This window comes from Oncorhynchus nerka, linkage group LG5, assembly GCF_034236695.1.
Source record: "Oncorhynchus nerka isolate Pitt River linkage group LG5, Oner_Uvic_2.0, whole genome shotgun sequence".
Lineage (NCBI taxonomy): Eukaryota > Metazoa > Chordata > Actinopteri > Salmoniformes > Salmonidae > Oncorhynchus > Oncorhynchus nerka.
Window position 1 is genome coordinate 33,317,460 of NC_088400.1, and position 19,368 is coordinate 33,336,827.

At 42.5% G+C, this 19,368-nt stretch overlaps 4 protein-coding genes across 8 annotated transcripts in view; all 4 read right to left on the minus strand.

The window, feature by feature from the left end:
- Nucleotides 1-19,368, minus strand: part of LOC115123122 (protocadherin gamma-C5-like) — a 216,303-nt gene that overhangs the window by 110,264 nt on the left and 86,671 nt on the right. For 2 of the 5 annotated variants that reach the window (XM_065018563.1, XM_065018554.1), the window contains exon 1: nt 6,214-8,799. The exons of 2 other annotated variants lie outside the window; for them this stretch is intronic. In XM_065018563.1, coding sequence (XP_064874635.1) covers nt 6,214-8,649 — 2,436 coding nt within the window. In that variant the 5' untranslated portion in view covers nt 8,650-8,799. Of the gene's footprint in view, nt 1-6,213; nt 8,800-9,622; nt 12,191-19,368 lie in introns of those variants that run through there. One more of the 5 variants, XM_065018553.1, reaches the window with a different exon arrangement.
- LOC115120996 (protocadherin beta-16-like) lies at nt 840-3,313 on the minus strand. The gene has a single exon (XM_029649988.2). The coding sequence runs from the start codon at nt 3,273-3,275 to the stop codon at nt 840-842; it is 2,436 nt and encodes an 811-aa protein (XP_029505848.1). The 5' UTR covers nt 3,276-3,313.
- Nucleotides 13,160-15,776, minus strand: LOC115120992 (protocadherin gamma-A11-like). Its single transcript, XM_029649984.2, has one exon. The coding sequence runs from the start codon at nt 15,638-15,640 to the stop codon at nt 13,160-13,162; it is 2,481 nt and encodes an 826-aa protein (XP_029505844.2). The 5' UTR covers nt 15,641-15,776.
- On the minus strand, nt 16,576-19,298 carry LOC115120991 (protocadherin beta-16-like). Its single transcript, XM_065019001.1, has 2 exons — nt 16,677-19,298; nt 16,576-16,579 (listed from the first exon to the last, which is right to left on the minus strand). Exons 1-2 carry the CDS (start codon nt 19,181-19,183, stop codon nt 16,576-16,578), a joined length of 2,511 nt encoding a protein of 836 aa, XP_064875073.1. The 5' UTR covers nt 19,184-19,298.

A 19,368-nucleotide genomic window follows, 5' to 3' on the forward strand; every position in this document is an offset into this window, starting at 1 on the left:
TATCTTTGTATTCTACTGTAGGGACTCTCAGAATTCATTATAGACAGTGAATTGACCTGAGAGTCAAAGGGCTATTGTGAAGCTCTTATTATTAAAGATGAAGTTTAAGTATAACTCTGACTGGTGTGTGGTTTGTAACTCTCCTCATAAGGTAATACAGGAAATTGCCATGACAGGTTCCCACCGTGAAGCAGGGAGGAGGTGGTGTGATGGTGTGGGGGTGATTTGCTGGTGACACTGTCAGTCATTAATTGAGAATTGAAGGCCCACTTAACCAGCATGGCTACCACAGCATTCTGCAGCGATAAGCCATCCCATCTGGTTTGCGCTTAAAGGGACTATCATTTGTTTTTCAACGGGACAGTGACCCAACACACCTGCAGGCTGTGTAAGGACTATTTGACCAAGAAGGAGAGTGATGGAGTGCTGCATCAGATGACCTGGACTCCACAATCACCCAATGTCAAATCAATTGAGATGGTTTGGGATGAGTTGGACCACAGAGCGAAGGAAAAGCAGCCCACAAGTGCTCAGCATGTGCGAACTCCTTCAAGACTGTTGGAAAAGCATTGCAGGTGAAGCTGGTTGAGAGAATGCCAAGAGTGTTCAAAGATGACATCAAGGAAAAGGGTGGCTACTTTGAAGAAGGAAATATATTGGGATTTGTTTAAAAAAATTGGTTACTACATGATTCCATATGTGTTATTTCATAGTATTGATGTCTTCAATATTATTCTACAATGTAGAAAATAGTAAAAAATAAAAATAAAAAAAACCTTGAATGAGTAGGTGTGTCCAAACTTTGGACTGGTACTGTATAAATAGAAATAGATAACATGTTAGGTGTAAAAAATTAAGAATAAAATATCACAGACCTCCAAAGTCGAGTCTGGTTCATCCAGGATGTTCTTTTCACTCTGCATCCGCTGCATCGTCCCTGTAGAACTGGGGTCCATTATCAGTACGTTCTGACTACAGGGTCTGACGAACTTACAGTCACTCTTTCTGGAGTCAGTCGTCCTGCACACCTCGTAATTGTACACGTGTTGTAGAGTTCCTGTCCCCAAAGTGTCTGCGTAACGCGGTGGATAATACGGAATAACCGGGAGATTGTTATGATAGAGGACGCGAGACTGTCTCCATCTGTATATTTTCACTGATAAAATAACCACTAAACATGTGACGAACAGAAATGAGACTACAGCCAAAGCCAAGACTAAGTAAAAAGTCAGGTTGTCATTGTACTCCTTGTCGTGCGTAAAGTCAGTGAACTCCGAGAGCACTTCAGGGAAGCTGTCCGCCACCGCCACGTTAACATTGACTGTAGCTGAACGAGAGGGCTGCCCGTTGTCCTCCACTACAACAGTGAGCCTTTGTTTCACAGCATCTTTATCAGTGACTTGGCGTATAGTTCTTATTTCTCCATTCTGTAAACCCACTTCAAACAGCGCCCTGTCTGTCGCTTTCTGCAGTTTATACGAGAGCCAGGCATTCTGACCAGAGTCCACATCAACAGCCACCACTTTAGTGACAAGATATCCCACATCTGCTGAATGAGGCACCATTTCAGCCACCAGAGAGCTGCTAGTCTGGACTGGATACAGAACCTGAGGCGTGTTGTCATTCTGGTCCTGGATCAATATTTTCACAGTCGCATTGCTACTGAAAGGAGGAGAGCCTCCATCCTGCGCTTTTACGCGGAACTGGAAATCCTTGATCTGCTCGTAGTCAAAAGAGCTCACTGAATGGATGACTCCACTATCAGCACTAACGGACACATATGATGAGACAGGCACTCCGTTAACCGAGGAATCCTCCAGTATGTAAGAAACACGGGCATTCTGGTTCCAGTCAGCGTCTCTGGCTTTCACTGTGAATATAGAGAGGCCCGGTGTGTTGTTCTCTATAATGTAGGCCTCATATGAGCTCCTCTCAAAGACAGGCGCGTTGTCATTCACATCTGATATCTGTAAGGTGAGAGTGACGCTGCTGGAAAGCGAGGGCACTCCCTCATCAGAGCACGTCACAGTGATGTTATACTCAGAGGCTCTCTCTCGGTCCAAGTCACTGTCTGTTACTAGACTATAGAAGCCATTAGATGTAGATTTAATGGTAAAGGGAATATTTTCAGTTAAAACACAGTCCACCACTCCGTTATTATCAGAGTCTGGGTCGTGGCCGCTCATTACAGCTATGACTGTCTGAGAAGGGGAATTTTCTGGTATTGATTTAGAAGTTGACATCAAATCAATTAATGGTTTATTGTCGTTAACGTCGATAATGTCGACTATCAGTTTACTGGAATCTGTAAGACCCCCTTGATCTTTCGCTTTCACGTCTATTTGATAATGTTTTGCGGTTTCATAGTCGACTTCATTTATCAAATGCACTTCGCCATTACTCTCATTTATTTCAAATAGATCCAAAATACCAATTGTGCTGCTTGATATAGAATATGTGACTAAACCATTTGATCCATGATCTATGTCAGTGGCTCTAACTGTAGTTAACAAAGTGCCGCTCTTCGAATTTTCGATTAAACTGGCCTTATATACTGCCTGTGTAAAAACCGGAGCATTGTCGTTAACATCTAGCACAGTAACGTGAATCTGCACTGTCCCAGACATATGAGGCTCTCCACCATCGAGGGCAGTTAACACTAAAGATATCTGCTCCTGTTTCTCTCGATCTAAAGGCTTCTGTAAAACCATCTCTACCTTTTTGATTCCATCAGCCTGACCTTGTAGTTTTAAAACAAAATTATCGGTTGGATTAAGCGAATAGGTTTGGAGTCCATTTAATCCAATATCAGAATCAAAAGCTCTCTCCAATACGAATTTTGCCCCCGTGATAGCGGACTCGCTTATCTCAAATTTCATATCGTGCATTTGAAAAACAGGAGCATTATCATTGATATCGGTAATCTCAACAGTAACCCGATAAAATTCTATTGGGTTCTCCATAATTATCTGAAAATGCAATGCGCAAGGCGTCGTCTGTCTGCACAACGCCTCACGGTCTATTCTCTCTTTGACAAGGAGAACCCCCCTTTCTTTATTAAGCTCGATGTATTCCGCGCTGTTCCCAACGTGTATGCGAGCATTGCCAGATTTCAGTCTTTTGATATCTAAACCCAAATCCTGCGCTATGTTACCGACTAAAGAGCCTTCCGCCATTTCCTCAGGAATGGAGTAACTGACCTGCCCGTGCACTGAACTGAGAGAGAGGACCGAGATAAACAACAGTACTTGCCGTTTCATTGTTCTGTCAGTCATGTTTCCTTCACCATGTAACAACAAGTACGTTATAATCCGTTAAAAAAACTCAGGAAGATTCCATTCGTTTCCAGTTAAAAACATCAAATGTAAAATACTTAAAATCGGTAATTCCGGAACAAAATAATCTCAGCTCTGTGTCTCTGTGTTTAGTGTTCTCTGTAACCCGGACTGTGCGCTCTGCATGCGGCTCTTTCTCTCTCACATATAGCTGGATGATGGGGGAGGTACTGCTGCAAATCCGCTCTAAAACTACAACACACTGACCAACAGCGTCCCTTTGAGTTCAATCTACTGAACAACAGATATACTTCAAAATAAACACTTTCCAATATATTTGGGAAGGTTTGCGTCTTCAAGAACAGACCTATCGTGCTTTACCCAACACAATTCACAAAGGAAACACCGCATCTTGTTTCATTAGAAAAGATAACAAATATATTAGGTATTGGCTATCGGCTCTGCTCCTCCAGGGCAGCTCACAGCCAGAGCAACGCGTCAAATGAACATGAGAAAATTACAGGCATTGAGCATGGTATGTTATACCAATATCCCCACTGAACACAAACAGAGCCAAACAGGTGGAGGCTGGGGTGGTGCTGGGAAAACAGTAAACAGCAAGCATAGCGAATAACGGGTAGTTACAGCAGCAGCGGCAGCAGCAAAAGACACCAGTGCAATAACTTGCGCGCGTAATCCAGCATCGAGGATGCGTGCGCAGAACTGGTCAACTGAAATAGACTACCATGTTAAAAGTAGAGTGTGAATCCACCTGGTGCAATCTCAGCTGATGTCATTCCAAATACATGTAGCAAAAAGCTATAGATTGTGACAGAAAGGAACTTTCGCTCATTTAAACCCAGCATTATGGTATTTATAAATAGTCCTTCAGAAAGTATTCACACCCCCTGACTTTTTCCAAATGTTGTTATGTTACAGCCTGAATTACACATGGATTAAATTGATATTGTTTTTTACTGGCCTACACACACAATACCCCATAATGTCAAAGTGAAATGATGTTTTTAGACATTTTTATAAATTAATTTAAAAAATCAAAAGCTGAAATGTCTTGAGTCAATAAGTATTCAAACCCTTTTGTTATGGCAAGCCTAAATTAATTCAGGATGAAACATTTGCTTAATAAGTCACATAATAAGTTGCATGGACATGTTATGTGTGCAATATTCTTGATTAACATGATTTCTTAATGACTACTTCATCTCTGTACTCCACACATACAATTATTTGTAAGGACCCTTTGTCGAGCAGTGACAAGGGGGGGGGGGGGGGGGCGATATTGGATACCTCTTAGAGCATGGTGATGTTATTAATTACACTTTGGTTGGTGTACACCCAGTCACTACAAAGATACAGGCGTCCTTCCTAAGTTGCCGGAGAGGAGGGAAACCGCTCAGGGATTTCACAATGAGGCCAATGGCGACATTATAACAGTTACAGAGTTTAACGGCTGTGATAGGAGAACACCGAGATGGATCACCAACATAGGAGTTACTCCACAATACTAACCTATTTGACAGAGTGAAAAGAAGGAAGCCTGTACAGAATAAAAATATTTGAAAACATGCATCCTGTTTGCAACAAGTAATTCACTTTATGTACTGAATACAAAGTGTTTGTCACGTTCTGACCTTAATTCCTTTGTTTTGTCTTTCGTTTTAGTATGGTCAGGGCGTGAGTTGGGTGGGTTGTCTATGTTAGTTTTTCTATGATTTTCTATTTCTGTGTTTGGCATGGTATTGTTCTCAATCAGAGGCAGCTGTCAATCGTTGTCCCTGATTGAGAACCATATTTAGGTAGCCTGTTTTCGATTGTGTTTTGTGGGTGGTTGTTTTCTGTGTTTGTGTGTCTGCACCAGAAAGAACTGTTTCTGTTGTTTTCTTTGTTGTACTGTTATTCAGTGTTCAGTTTACATTAAAAAAGATGAACACGTACCACGCTGCATATTGGTCCTCACCTTCTTCCCAAGACAGTCGTTACAGCGTTATGTTTGGGGCAAATCCTTTCACAACACATCACTGAGTACCACACTTATTAATATTTCCAAGCATGGTGGTGGCTGCATCATGTTATGGGTATGCTTGTCATCGGCAAGGACTAGGAGTTTTTTAGGATAAAAATAAATGGAATAGAGCAAAGCACAGCCATAATCCTAGAGTAAAACCTGGTTCAGTTTGCTTTCCAAAATACACTGGGAGATAAATTCACCTCTCAGCAGGACAATAACCTCAAATACAAGGCCAAATATCACATCACTTTAATAATTTTTAAAGATTAATGTACAAATATTATACAATCCAGGTGTGCAATGCTCTTAGAGACTTACCCAGAAAGAAAGCTGAAACCACTGCCAAAACAGATTCTAAAATGTATTGACTCAGGAGAGCGAATGCCTATATACATTAGCCATTTCTGTATTTCATTATCAATATATTTGCAAACACTTATAAAAACATGTATTCACTTTGTCATTATGGGGTATTGTGTGTAAATGGTGAGAGAGAAATACAAATGTAATCCATTTAGGATTCAGGCTGTAACAACAAAATGTGGAATAAGTCAAGGGGTACGAAAACTTTCTTAAGAAACTGTCAGATTATTTAATCAAATTACTATTAGAGAAAATGTTTGCCTCAGTTTTACTACTGTAAAGGCTATGTGCAGAACAATTCAAACTTTACTATGGTGCATGGTTCATTCAAATACCGCATCTTTGCTGCAACCAACACAGAACCGCTGTCCATGACATTGGTGCTGAAACGCCTACATATCAATAGAAAAGAATACTACTTATGACCATGGAAAGTTCCCTGGAATACATAGTGGATTTCAAACAGTTAAAGTGCATGATGCATTTACAAATACAGCTGAAAGAAATATAGGTTTGGGGAAAATAATTATGATTCAAATAACAAACCTCTATTGGGGAGTCCGTTTCATCCAGGATGTTATTTTCACTCTGTATCCGCTGCATCGTCCCTGTAGAACTGGGGTCCATTATCAGTACGTTCTGACTACAGGGTCTGACGAACTTACAGTCACTCTTTCTGGAGTCAGTCGTCCTGCACACCTCGTAATTGTACACGTGCTGTAGAGTTCCTGTCCCCAAAGTGTCTGCGTAACGCGGTGGATAATACGGAATAACCGGGAGACTGGAATGATAGAGGACGCGAGACTGTCTCCATCTGTATATTTTCACTGATATAATAACCACTAAACATGTGATGAACAGAAATGAGACTACAGCCAAAGCCAAGACTAAGTAAAAAGTCAGGTTGTCATTGTACTCCTTGTCGTGCGTAAAGTCAGTGAACTCCGAGAGCACTTCAGGGAAGCTGTCCGCCACCACCACGTTAACATTGACTGTAGCTGAACGAGAGGGCTGCCCGTTGTCCTCCACTACAACAGTGAGCCTTTGTTTCACAGCATCTTTATCAGTGACTTGGCGTATAGTTCTTATTTCTCCATTCTGTAAGCCCACTGCAAACAGCGCCCTGTCTGTCGCTTTCTGTAGTTTATACGAGAGCCAGGCATTCTGTCCAGAGTCCACATCAACAGCCACCACTTTAGTGACAAGATAGCCCACATCTGCTGAACGAGGCACCATTTCAGCCACCAGAGAGTTACTAGTCTGGACAGGGTACAGAACCTGAGGCGCGTTGTCGTTCTGATCTTGGATGAAGATGGTGACAGTAGCATTACTACTGAGTGGAGGAGAGCCTCCGTCTTGCGCCTTAACCATAAGTTTAAACTCTTTAATTTGTTCATAATCAAAGGAACGAACCGCATGTAAAACTCCAGTTTCAGAGTTAATAGATACATAAGTAGAGACTGGAGTTCCACTGATCTGCGTGTCCTCCAAGAGGTACGAGATTCTAGCGTTCTGATTCCAGTCAGAGTCCCGCGCGCTGACAGTAAATATGGACATTCCAGGAGAGTTATTCTCTGTGACGTAAGTCGAGTATGAGCGCTGATGAAACAATGGAGCATTGTCATTTACGTCAGAGATTCTAAGGTGTAATGTCCTGGTGCTGGAGAGTGGAGGCGAACCAGAATCTGTCGCTGTTATGGTGATGTTGTATTCCGGTGTCGTTTCTCTGTCTAAAGCTACGTCTGAGATCAAATTATAATAACTACTTAACGACGACTGAATTTTAAATGGAAGGTTAGTATTTATAGAGCATGTAATCTGTCCGTTTCTCTCTGAATCAGCATCATTAACATTTATAATAGCAATAGTGGTGCCAGGAGGAGCATCTTCAGACACAAGGCTGGAGAAGGACATGACGTTTATAACTGGTGCGTTGTCATTAACATCAACAACTTCAATGACAACTTCACTTGAGTCAGTTAAACCACCTTGATCCTTCACCTCTACCCTGATTTCAAATTTCTTATCTTTCTCGTAATCTATTTCCCCCGCAACTGATATAGTGCCTGTTTTTTCGTCTATATTGAAAATGTCAACTAAATGTTTTTTGAGGTTGGAGAAAGAATACGCAACAACACCGTTTGATCCACTGTCTGCATCGCTGGCATTTATTGTTGTGATAAAGGTGCCTTTTGAAGCGTCTTCCATTACAGAAGCCCTGTACACTGACTGGTTAAACACAGGCGCATTGTCATTAACATCTAGGACAGTTATCTCTATATTTACTGTGCCAGATCTCTGCGGATTTCCACCGTCTACAGCGATTAGTTTTAAAGAGAGACGAGGATGCTCCTCTCTATCTAACGGTTTCTGAAGAACCATTTCAGCATATTTACTACCGTCCGGTTTCGCGTGTTGTTTTAAAACATAATTATCATTCGTGGTTAAGAAGTAATTCTGCAGGGCGTTTAACCCCACATCAGGATCCTCGGCACTCGCCAACGTAAAACGAGAGCCTAAGGTAGCGGACTCGCTAATTTCAAATTGTATATCTCTCTTTGAAAAAGCAGGAGCATGGTCATTTACATCTATAATTTCTACAGTCACGCGGTGTAGCTCCATCGGATGTTCTAGAATGATTTCGAAGCTGAAGCTACACGGTGTGACGTCGCCACAAAGCTGCTCTCGGTCTATTCTCTCACTCACGACTAGAATCCCTTTGTCTGTCTTCAGCTCTGTGTACTGAATGCTTTCTCCGGATACGATACGGGCACGGCCCGCTCTGAGCCTTTTCAAATCTAACCCCAGGTCTTGAGCTACGTTACCGATAAGAGAACCTTTCTTCATCTCCTCTGGAATGGAATACCGTATTTGGCCACTGACAATATGACAGAATGACAGGAGAAAAATAAATACTTGCCACCGCAGTCCACATAAACGCCATCTTACGCATATAGGTTGAAGGAATCCTTCAGAAGCCATATCCAAGAATACAACAAATCCAATAAAAATATTCCTTATACCAGATCCTGAAACGGCGAGTTAAGGGGAGATTAATAAACTATATATTATCTTAATCCTGGGTTTTTTAACAGTTCTATTGTATTTGTAATCTACATGTAACAGAACAAGTGTGTCTCTTCCGCGCCCCACCTCGTATGAAGCGCAGAGCCTCTCCCTCTCCTCTGATAAAGCGCAGTGATAGGGGAGGGGACGCCACTGACTGACAACACTGGACAGAAAATTATTTCACTGACCAACAGCGGCCCTTAGAGTCCACGACATGAACATCAGATTAAATGTGAACATAAATCGGTTCAGAAAAAATGCAATACTTTACAGCTATACTTTTTCAAATTTATATTCAACCAAGTGCAAAGTGATATCTAAATAAATCACCGTTAAATTACAAGAATATTATGACCAGCAGGGAACATAGTAATCATAAGGTACTAAAACATGTCCTATCCTCTCAGTCCTAGCATGGATCGTGCGTAAAAACATGGCCATGTGTCCGCCGTCCAAACCATGACTGAAAATACAGTTAAATACCTTTCTAGAGAGTTATTTTGTTCCCATTGCATAGGCTACACAAGGCGGAAACTCTATAGAAACTTTTCATCAATACACAGCAGTTCAACAATGGATACTTTGTGTGAGAGAGCGGAGCAAACCTCTGTTGCTGACTGACATAAGTTGTGCTGTCCACACAGAGTGGTTCTGAAGTTGCATTTTAGCGCCGCAGCGTAACGATTGTAGCGCTTCGTCACATACATTCTAAATAACATTCTACAAACTCAGCAGGCATAGGCCTACTATGATTGTCAAAGCTTTAATAAAAACGTAGAAGATAACTTGGCCCTATAAAGCTCACCGTATATACAGAATAAAGTGCACATTTTAGAGATGTATTCCATTCAGATGTTGTATATTATTCAACATCAGCTAAACTCACCTCTAGTGGAGAGTCTGGTTCATCCAGGATGTTCTGTTCACTCTGCATCCGCTGCATCGTCCCTGTAGAACTGGGGTCCATTATCAGTACGTTCTGGCTAGAGGGTCTGACGAACTTACAGTCACTCTTTCTGGAGTCAGTCGTCCTGCACACCTCGTAATTGTACACGTGCTGCAGAGTTCCTGTCCCCAAAGTGTCTGCGTAACGCGGTGGATAATACGGAATAACCGGGAGATTGGTATGATAGAGGACGCGAGACTGTCTCCATCGGTATATTTTCACTGATATAATAACCACTAAACATGTGATGAACAGAAATGAGACTACAGCCAAAGCCAAAACTAAGTAAAAAGTCAGGTTGTCATTGTACTCCTTGTCGTGCGTAAAGTCAGTGAACTCCGAGAGCACTTCAGGGAAGCTGTCCGCCACCGCCACGTTAACATTGACTGTAGCTGAACGAGAGGGCTGCCCGTTGTCCTCCACTACAACAGTGAGCCTTTGTTTCACAGCATCTTTATCTGTGACTTGGCGTATAGTTCTTATTTCTCCATTCTGTAAACCCACTTCAAACAGCGCCCTGTCTGTCGATTTCTGTAGTTTATACGAGAGCCAGGCATTCTGTCCAGAGTCTACATCAACAGCCACCACTTTAGTGACAAGATAGCCCACATCTGCTGAACGAGGCACCATTTCAGCCACTAGAGAGCTGCTAGTCTGTACTGGGTACAGAACCTGAGGTGCGTTGTCGTTCTGATCTTGTATGAAGATGTTGACACTCACATTACCACTGAGGGGAGGAGAGCCTCCGTCTTGCGCCTTAACCATGACTGTAAGCTGTTTGATATGTTCATAATCAAAGGAACGAACCGCATGTAAAACTCCAGTTTCAGAGTTAATAGATATATAAGTAGAGACTGGAGTTCCACTGATCTGCGTGTCCTCCAAGAGGTACGAGATTCTAGCGTTCTGATTCCAGTCAGAGTCCCGCGCGCTGACAGTAAATATGGACATTCCAGGAGAGTTATTCTCTGTGACGTAAGTCGAGTATGAGCGCTGATGAAACAATGGAGCATTGTCATTTACGTCAGAGATTCTAAGGTGTAATGTTCTCGTGCTAGAGAGCGGAGGCGAACCAGAATCTGTCGCTGTTATGGTGATGTTGTATTCCGGTGTCGTTTCTCTGTCTAAAGCTCCATCTGAGATCAAAGTATAATAACTACTTAACGAAGATTGGATCTTAAACGGGAGGTTAGTAGTTAAAGAGCAGGTAATCTGTCCGTTTCTCTCTGAATCAGCGTCTTTAACATTTATAATAGCGATCGTGGTACCAGTAGGAGCATCTTCACACACAGGGCTGGAAAAAGACATGACGTTTATAACAGGCGCATTGTCATTTTTGTCAATTATTTCAATGACAACTTTACTGGTGTCTGTTAAACCTCCTTCGTCTTTAGCCTCAACTCTAACCTCGTATTTTGTATCTTTCTCGTAATCTATTTCCCCCGCAACTGATATTGTGCCTGTTGTTTCGTCTATGTTGAAAATGTCAGCTAAATGTTTTTTGAGGTTGGAGAAGGAATAGGAGACGACGCCGTTTGATCCGTTATCTGCATCGCTGGCATTTACGGTGGCAATATATGTGCCTTGCAGTGCGTTTTCCATCACAGTAGCCCTGTACACTGACTGGTTAAACACAGGCGCATTGTCATTGGCATCTAGGACAGTGATCTCTATATTTACTGTGCCAGATCTCTGCGGATTTCCACCGTCTACAGCGATTAGCTTTAACGAGAGACGAGGATGCTCCTCTCTATCTAACGGTTTCTGGAGGACCATCTCAGCATATTTACTGCCGTCTGGATTCGTATGTTGCTTTAGAATGAAATGATCATTGGGAGTTAAATGATAACTCTGCAGGGCGTTGAGCCCTACGTCAGGATCTTCTGCACTCGCCAACGTAAAACGAGAGCCCAAGGTAGCAGACTCGCTAATTTCAAATGTAATATCTTTCTTTGGAAAATCAGGGGCATGGTCATTTATATCCAGAATCTCCACAGTAATACGACGTAGTTCGATAGGGTTTTCTAGAAGGATTTCGAATCTGAAACTACACGGCGTCACATCGCCACAAAGCTGCTCTCGGTCTATTCTCTCACTCACGACTAGAATCCCTTTGTCTGTCTTCAGCTCTGTGTACTGAATGCTTTCTCCGGTCACGATACGGGCCCGACCCGCTCTGAGCCTTTTCAAATCTAACCCCATGTCTTGAGCTACGTTACCGATAAGAGAACCTTTCTTCATCTCCTCCGGAATGGAATAGCGGATTTGACCACTGACAATATGACTGAAATACAGGAGGAAAATCAGTACTTGCCACCGCAGTCCACAACACAAACGCCATCTTACGCATTTAGGTTGAAGGAATCCTTCAGATGACATAGCCAACAAATAATAAAATCCAACACGAATATTCCTTAGACCTTATCCTCAGAGACGACAAGCGAAGAGGAAACTGATAGTGGAAGTGTTATTTTAATAGAGTCTATTAATTTTAACTGTCTCCTTCACGTATCCGTTTGAGGGAGTGTCTCTCTCTCGCGCCCCCGCCTGCTATTAAGAGCAAAGAGTCTCTCCCTCTCCTCTGGCAGAGCGCAGTAATAGGGGAGGGGAGTCTACTGACTGACAACACTGGATATAAATTATTTCACTGATCAACAGCGGCCCTTAGAGTCCAAAACACGAACACCAGATTATAGTTGAATTGATAAAAACGTAGAAATTATTAATCACTTCACAGCACTAGTTTCCTTCCAACATTTTTCAAATAGCTAGTTAAAACGGTGCTTGGTGCAATCTCAATCAATTCAGTCACTGTAATACAATGACAAGGCAAATAGCAACAATATGATACTAAAGCATGCCACACTATCTGGAACAATATGGAACACGTGTAAAAACATTTTCATGGATCCGCCTTCCAACCCATTATTGAACCACAGAGTAAAAAAAGTATATTGAGCTATATTTGGCATATGACAAGCAGTCAACACTGGTTAAGTGACTATTTAGTCATTTCATAGTCACTTTATCAAACCACAACGGTAGGCACAAGGGAGCAGTATGAGAGAGCGAAGCAGAACGGTTGGCACAAGGGAGCAGTATGAGAGAGCGAAGCGGAACTCTGCTTCTATCATGACATAAGTAGCGCTGTCCACACAGTGGTGCTGAAATATCCTTACCACACTACCTCGTTTCTATTGTAGCACTTAGATTAAAAACAACTCAGCAGGCATACTATAAAAAAATAAAAAATAATCCGAAAAACGTGGAGTAATTTCCACTATAGTAGAACGTAATATGTTAACGTCAAAACCTCAATCTGAAATCTCAGCTGATAATATAAAAGCCAAAGCTAACCACAAAAATATGTAACTGCTGAATTAACTATGCTGTTGACTAGAGAAATACTGAGTACATAAAACTTTACGCACTATAACAAAAACAAAGGACAAATGATTTATTAATAAGAGCAGTATTTCAACCAACTGAGCAATATAATGTAAGATCCAATAAACTCACCTCTAGTGGCGAATCTGGTTCATCCAGGATATTATTTTCACTCTGCATCCGCTGCATCGTCCCTGTAGAACTGGGGTCCATTATCAGTACGTTCTGACTATAGGGTCTGACGAACTTACAGTCACTCTTTCTGGAGTCAGTCGTCCTGCACACCTCGTAATTGTACACGTGCTGTAGAGTTCCTGTCCCCAAAGTGTCTGCGTAACGCGGTGGATAATACGGAATAACCGGGAGACTGGAATGATAGAGGACGCGAGACTGTCTCCATCTGTATATTTTCACTGATATAATAACCACTAAACATGTGATGAACAGAAATGAGACTACAGCCAAAGCCAAGACTAAGTAAAAAGTCAGGTTGTCATTGTACTCCTTGTCGTGCGTAAAGTCAGTGAACTCCGAGAGCACCTCAGGGAAGCTGTCCGCCACCGCCACGTTAACATTGACTGTAGCTGAACGAGAGGGCTGCCCGTTGTCCTCCACTACAACAGTGAGCCTTTGTTTCACAGCATCTTTATCATTGACTTGGCGTATAGTTCTTATTTCTCCATTCTGTAAGCCCACTTCAAACAGCGCCCTTTCTGTCGCTTTCTGCAGTTTATACGAGAGCCAGGCATTCTGTCCAGAGTCCACATCAACAGCCACCACTTTAGTGACAAGATAGCCCACTTCTGCTGAACGAGGCACCATTTCAGACACCAGAGAGCTGCTAGTCTGGACTGGGTACAGAACCTGAGGCGCGTTGTCATTTTGGTCCTGGATCATTAATTTCACAGTCACATTGCTACTGAGAGGAGAAGAGCCTCCGTCTTGCGCCATAACCGTGAGTGTAAGCTCTTTGATTTGTTCGTAATCAAAGGAGCGTACCGCGTGTATAACCCCACTCTCTGCATTTACCGAAACATAAGCAGCCACAGGAGTCCCGTTGACGTCAGTATCCTCCAGAATGTAGTAAATACGGGAATTTTGATTGGAGTCGGTGTCTTTAGCTCTAACAGTAAATATAGAGACGCCTGGAGAGTTATTCTCTGCGATATAAGAGTTGTACACGCCCCGTGGAAACACTGGGGCATTGTCGTTGACATCTGACACCTTCAGGTGAAATGTTCTCTTACTTGAGAGAGGAGGCGACCCTGCGTCCGTGGCGACTACAGTTATGTTATGTTCTGACACGCTCTCGCGGTCTAAAACAGCATCGGTTACCAAGGTGTAGTAATTTCTTAAATTAGATTTTATCTTAAAGGGGATGTTTTGGTCTAGGCTACAGCTCACATGTCCGTTTTCACCTGAATCAAGGTCTTTAACGTTGATGATACCGATGGTTGTACCCGGAGGAGAGTCTTCAGAAATCGGACTCGTGAATGACATGACGCTTATAACAGGCTCATTATCGTTTTTGTCAATGACCTCAACAATAACTTTACTCGAATCCGTTAAGCCTCCATGGTCCTTTGCTTCAATTCTCAGTTCAAACCTTTTCTCTTTTTCGTAATCAATCAACCCTGAAACGGATATTCTGCCTGTGGTTTCATTGATAGTCAACACATCAGCAAGACCACCATTCATGTCTGAAATAGAGTATACAATAAAACTATTCGTCCCGCTGTCTGCATCACTGGCATTTACGATGGTAATATATGTGCCTTTCGGTGCGTTTTCCATCACAGTAGCCATGTACAATGACTGGTTAAACACAGGCGCATTGTCATTGGCATCTAGGACAGTGATATCTATATTTACTGTGCCAGATCTCTGCGGATTTCCACCGTCTACAGCGATTAGCTTTAAAGAGAGACGAGGATGCTTTTCTCTATCTAACGGTTGCTGGAGGACCATCTCAGCATATTTTCTTCCATCGGCATTTGGATGTTGTTTTAGAATGAAATTATCGTTTGAACTTAAAACATACTCCTGTAGGCCATTAGATCCTACATCAGAGTCCTCTGCACTGGCTAACGCAAAACGCGCACCAATAACAGCGGATTCACTGATTTCTAAATGTATATTATTTTTCTTAAATATTGGAGAATTGTCGTTAATGTCCAGGATTTCTATTGTAACGTGATGAAGCTCCATTGGATTTTCTAGAATAATTTCGAAGCTGAAGCTACACGGTGTGACGTCGCCACAAAGCTGCTCTCGGTCTATTCTCTCACTCACGACTAGAACCCCTTTGTCTGTCTTCAGCTCTGTGTACTGAATGCTTTCTCCGGTCACGATACGGGCCCGACCCGCTCTGAGCCTTTTCAAATCTAACCCCAGGTCTTGAGCTACGTTACCGATAAGAGAACCTTTCTTCATCTCCTCCGGAATGGAATAGCGGATTTGACCACTGACAATATGACTGAAATACAGGAGGAAAATAAGTACTTGCCACCGCAGTCCACAACACAAACGCCATCTTAAGTATTTAGGTTGAAGGAATCCTCCCAATGCCATAGCCAACAAATAATATATCCAACAGAAATATTCCTTTTATCCTCAACAAATAGAAGAGCGATATTTTACTTATTATTTAAATCCAGGCTATTTTCACCGTCTTCCTTCGATATCTGTAAAGACCAGAGCGAGTGTCTCTCTGTCTCACCCCACCTCATGTGAAGCGCGGAGTCTCTCCCTCTCCTCTGATAAAGAACAGTGATAGGGGAGGGAACTCTTCAGACTGACAACACTGGACAGAAATTATTTCACTGATCAACAGCGGCTCTCAGAGTCCAAAAAATGAACACACATTATATTTGAATCTGTAAAAACGTAGAAAATATTAAACAATTTACAGCACTAATTTGTTCTCAAAATATTGCAAATAGCTAGTTGAACACAGTGCTAGGTGAAATCTAAATAAATTAAACGTTAAATGACTATACTACTTGGACCAGTAAGGCAAACAGCAATAATTTGACACCAAATCATGCTACACCATCCTCTTAGCAATGGATTCGAACGTGCCTAAAAACATTTCCGTGGATCCGCCATCCAAAGCATTATTGAACAACATATTCCGTACGAAAGTAGGTTGGTTATTGACAAGCAGTTAACACTGCTCAAGGGACTCCATAACGACTCTTTGTCATAACACTGCCGTTGGAACAAGGGAGAGCAGACCTATGATTCTATCAGGACAGAAGTGGCGCTGTCCACAGAGAGTGTTGCTGAAATGGCCACACGGCCCACATTGCTGCTATTGTGATGAAAACAAATCGGTAGGTGTACTATAAAAGCCCAAACTAACCAATAGACAAGTCATCGCTTCTATTGTAGCTATTAGTTTGCTAACGTCGAAACCACAGAATAAAAACTCAAGTGGCAATGGAATTCTATAAAAGCCCAATCTAACCACAACAATACTTAACAGCTGGTTTGAATGAATACTGTTAACTGCAGAAATATTAAGTAGCCACAATAGGTCAAATAGTTACAAAGGACACTTTAAAAAAAGTATTGAAAATATATATTCCAACCCAATGAGCCATACTGTTTAAACTCAAACACACTCACCTCTAGTGGGGAGTCTGGTTCATCCAGGATGTTCTGTTCACTCTGCATCCGCTGCATCGTCCCTGTAGAACTGGGGTCCATTATCAGTACGTTCTGACTACAGGGTCTGACGAACTTACAGTCACTCTTTCTGGAGTCAGTCGTCCTGCACACCTCGTAATTGTACACGTGCTGTAGAGTTCCTGTCCCCAAAGTGTCTGCGTAACGCGGTGGATAATACGGAATAACCGGGAGATTGGAATGATAGAGGACGCGAGACTGTCTCCATCTGTATATTTTCACTGATATAATAACCACTAAACATGTGATGAACAGAAATGAGACAACAGCTAAAGCCAAGACTAAGTAAAAAGTCAGGTTGTCATTGTACTCCTTGTCGTGCGTAAAGTCAGTGAACTCCGAGAGCACTTCAGGGAAGCTGTCTGCCACCGCCACGTTAACATTGACTGTAGCTGAACGAGAGGGCTGCCCATTGTCCTCCACTACAACAGTGAGCCTTTGTTTCACAGCATCTTTATCAGTGACTTGGCGTACAGTTCTTATTTCTCCATTCTGTAAGCCCACTTCAAACAGCGCCCTGTCTGTCGCTTTCTGCAGTTTATACGAGAGCCAGGCATTCTGTCCAGAGTCCACATCAACAGCCACCACTTTAGTGACAAGATAGCCCACATCTGCTGAACGAGGCACCATTTCAGCCACTAGAGAGCTGCTAGTCTGTACTGGGTACAGAACCTGAGGCGCGTTGTCGTTCTGATCTTGTATGAAGATGTTGACACTCACATTACCACTGAGGGGAGGAGAGCCTCCGTCTTGCGCCTTAACCATGACTGTAAGCTGTTTGATATGTTCATAATCAAAGGAACGAACCGCATGTAAAACTCCAGTTTCAGAGTTAATAGATATATAAGTAGAGACTGGAGTTCCACTGATCTGCGTGTCCTCCAAGAGGTACGAGATTCTAGCGTTCTGATTCCAGTCAGAGTCCCGCGCGCTGACAGTAAATATGGACATTCCAGGAGAGTTATTCTCTGTGACGTAAGTCGAGTATGAGCCCTGATGAAACAATGGAGCATTGTCATTTACGTCAGAGATTCTAAGGTGTAATGTCCTGGTGCTAGAGAGTGGAGGCGAACCAGAATCTGTCGCTGTTATGGTGATGTTGTATTCCGGTGTCGTTTCCCGGTCAAAAGTTAAATCAGTGATCAAATTGTAATAATTTGTCATAGATAATTTGATCTTAAATGGGAGGTTCGTATCTATAGAGCATGTAACCTGACCATTCCTCTCAGAATCGACGTCTTTGACATTGATTATCGCAATGGTTGTTCCCAAAGGAGAATCTTCAGACACAGGGCTGGAGAAAGACATGACGTTTATAACAGGTGCGTTGTCATTTATGTCAACTATTTCTATGACAACTTTACCGAGGTCTGTTAAACCACCTTGGTCTTTAGCCTCAACTCTAATTTCATATTTCTTGTCTTTTTCAAAATCTATTTGTCCAGCTACAGATATTTTGCCAGTTGTCCTGTCAATTTCAAATATATCTGCTAAGTTCCCCTTTAAGTTAGAAAATGAATAAGTAACTAACCCATTCGAACCACTGTCTGCATCGCTGGCATTTAAGGTTGTGATAAAGGTGCCTTTCTGTGCGTTTTCCATCACAGTAGCCCTGTACACTGACTGGTTAAACACAGGCGCATTGTCATTGACATCTAGGACAGTGATCTCTATATTTACTGTGCCAGATCTCTGCGGATTTCCACCGTCTTCAGCGATTAGCTTTAGAGAGAGACGAGGATGCTCCTCTCTATCTAACGGTTTCTGTAAAATCATTTCGGCAAACCTTCTACCATCAGGATTCGCATGCTGTTTCAGAATAAAATTGTCATTCGTGGTTAAAACATAATTCTGTAGACCGTTAACTCCTACGTCATGATCCTCAGCACTCTCCAACACAAAACGAGATCCCAGAGTGGCGGATTCACTGATTTCAAATTTGATGTGATTATTCGGAAAAATAGGGGCATGATCATTTACATCCAAAATTTCCACAGTCACGCGGTGTAGCTCCATTGGCGTTTCCAGTATAATTTCGAAGTTGAAGCTACATGGTGTCACGTCACCACAAAGCTGCTCTCGGTCTATTCTCTCACTCACGACTAGAATCCCTTTGTCTGTCTTCAGCTCTGTGTACTGAATGCTTTCTCCCGTCACGATACGGGCACGGCCCGCTCGGAGCCTTTTCAGATCTAACCCCAGGTCTTGAGCTACGTTACCGATAAGAGAACCTTTCTTCATCTCCTCCGGAATGGAATAGCGGATTTGACCACTGACAATATGACTGAAATACAGGAGGAAAATCAGTACTTGCCACCGCAGTCCACAACACAAACGCCATCTTAAGTATTTAGGTTGAAGGAATCCTCCCAATGCCATAGCCAACGGATAATACACCAGACACGAGTGTTCCTTATATCGCATCCACAGAAACGATGATCAAATAGAAGAGTGATTGTTGACTTTGTATTTTAATCCAGGCTATTTCAAAAGTCCCCTCCGTGTATCCATAGATCAGAGCAAATGTCTCTCTGTCGCGCCCCGCCTCGAATGAAGCGCAGTCTCTCCCTGTCCTCAAGTAAAGCGCAGTGATAGGGGATGGGACTCTA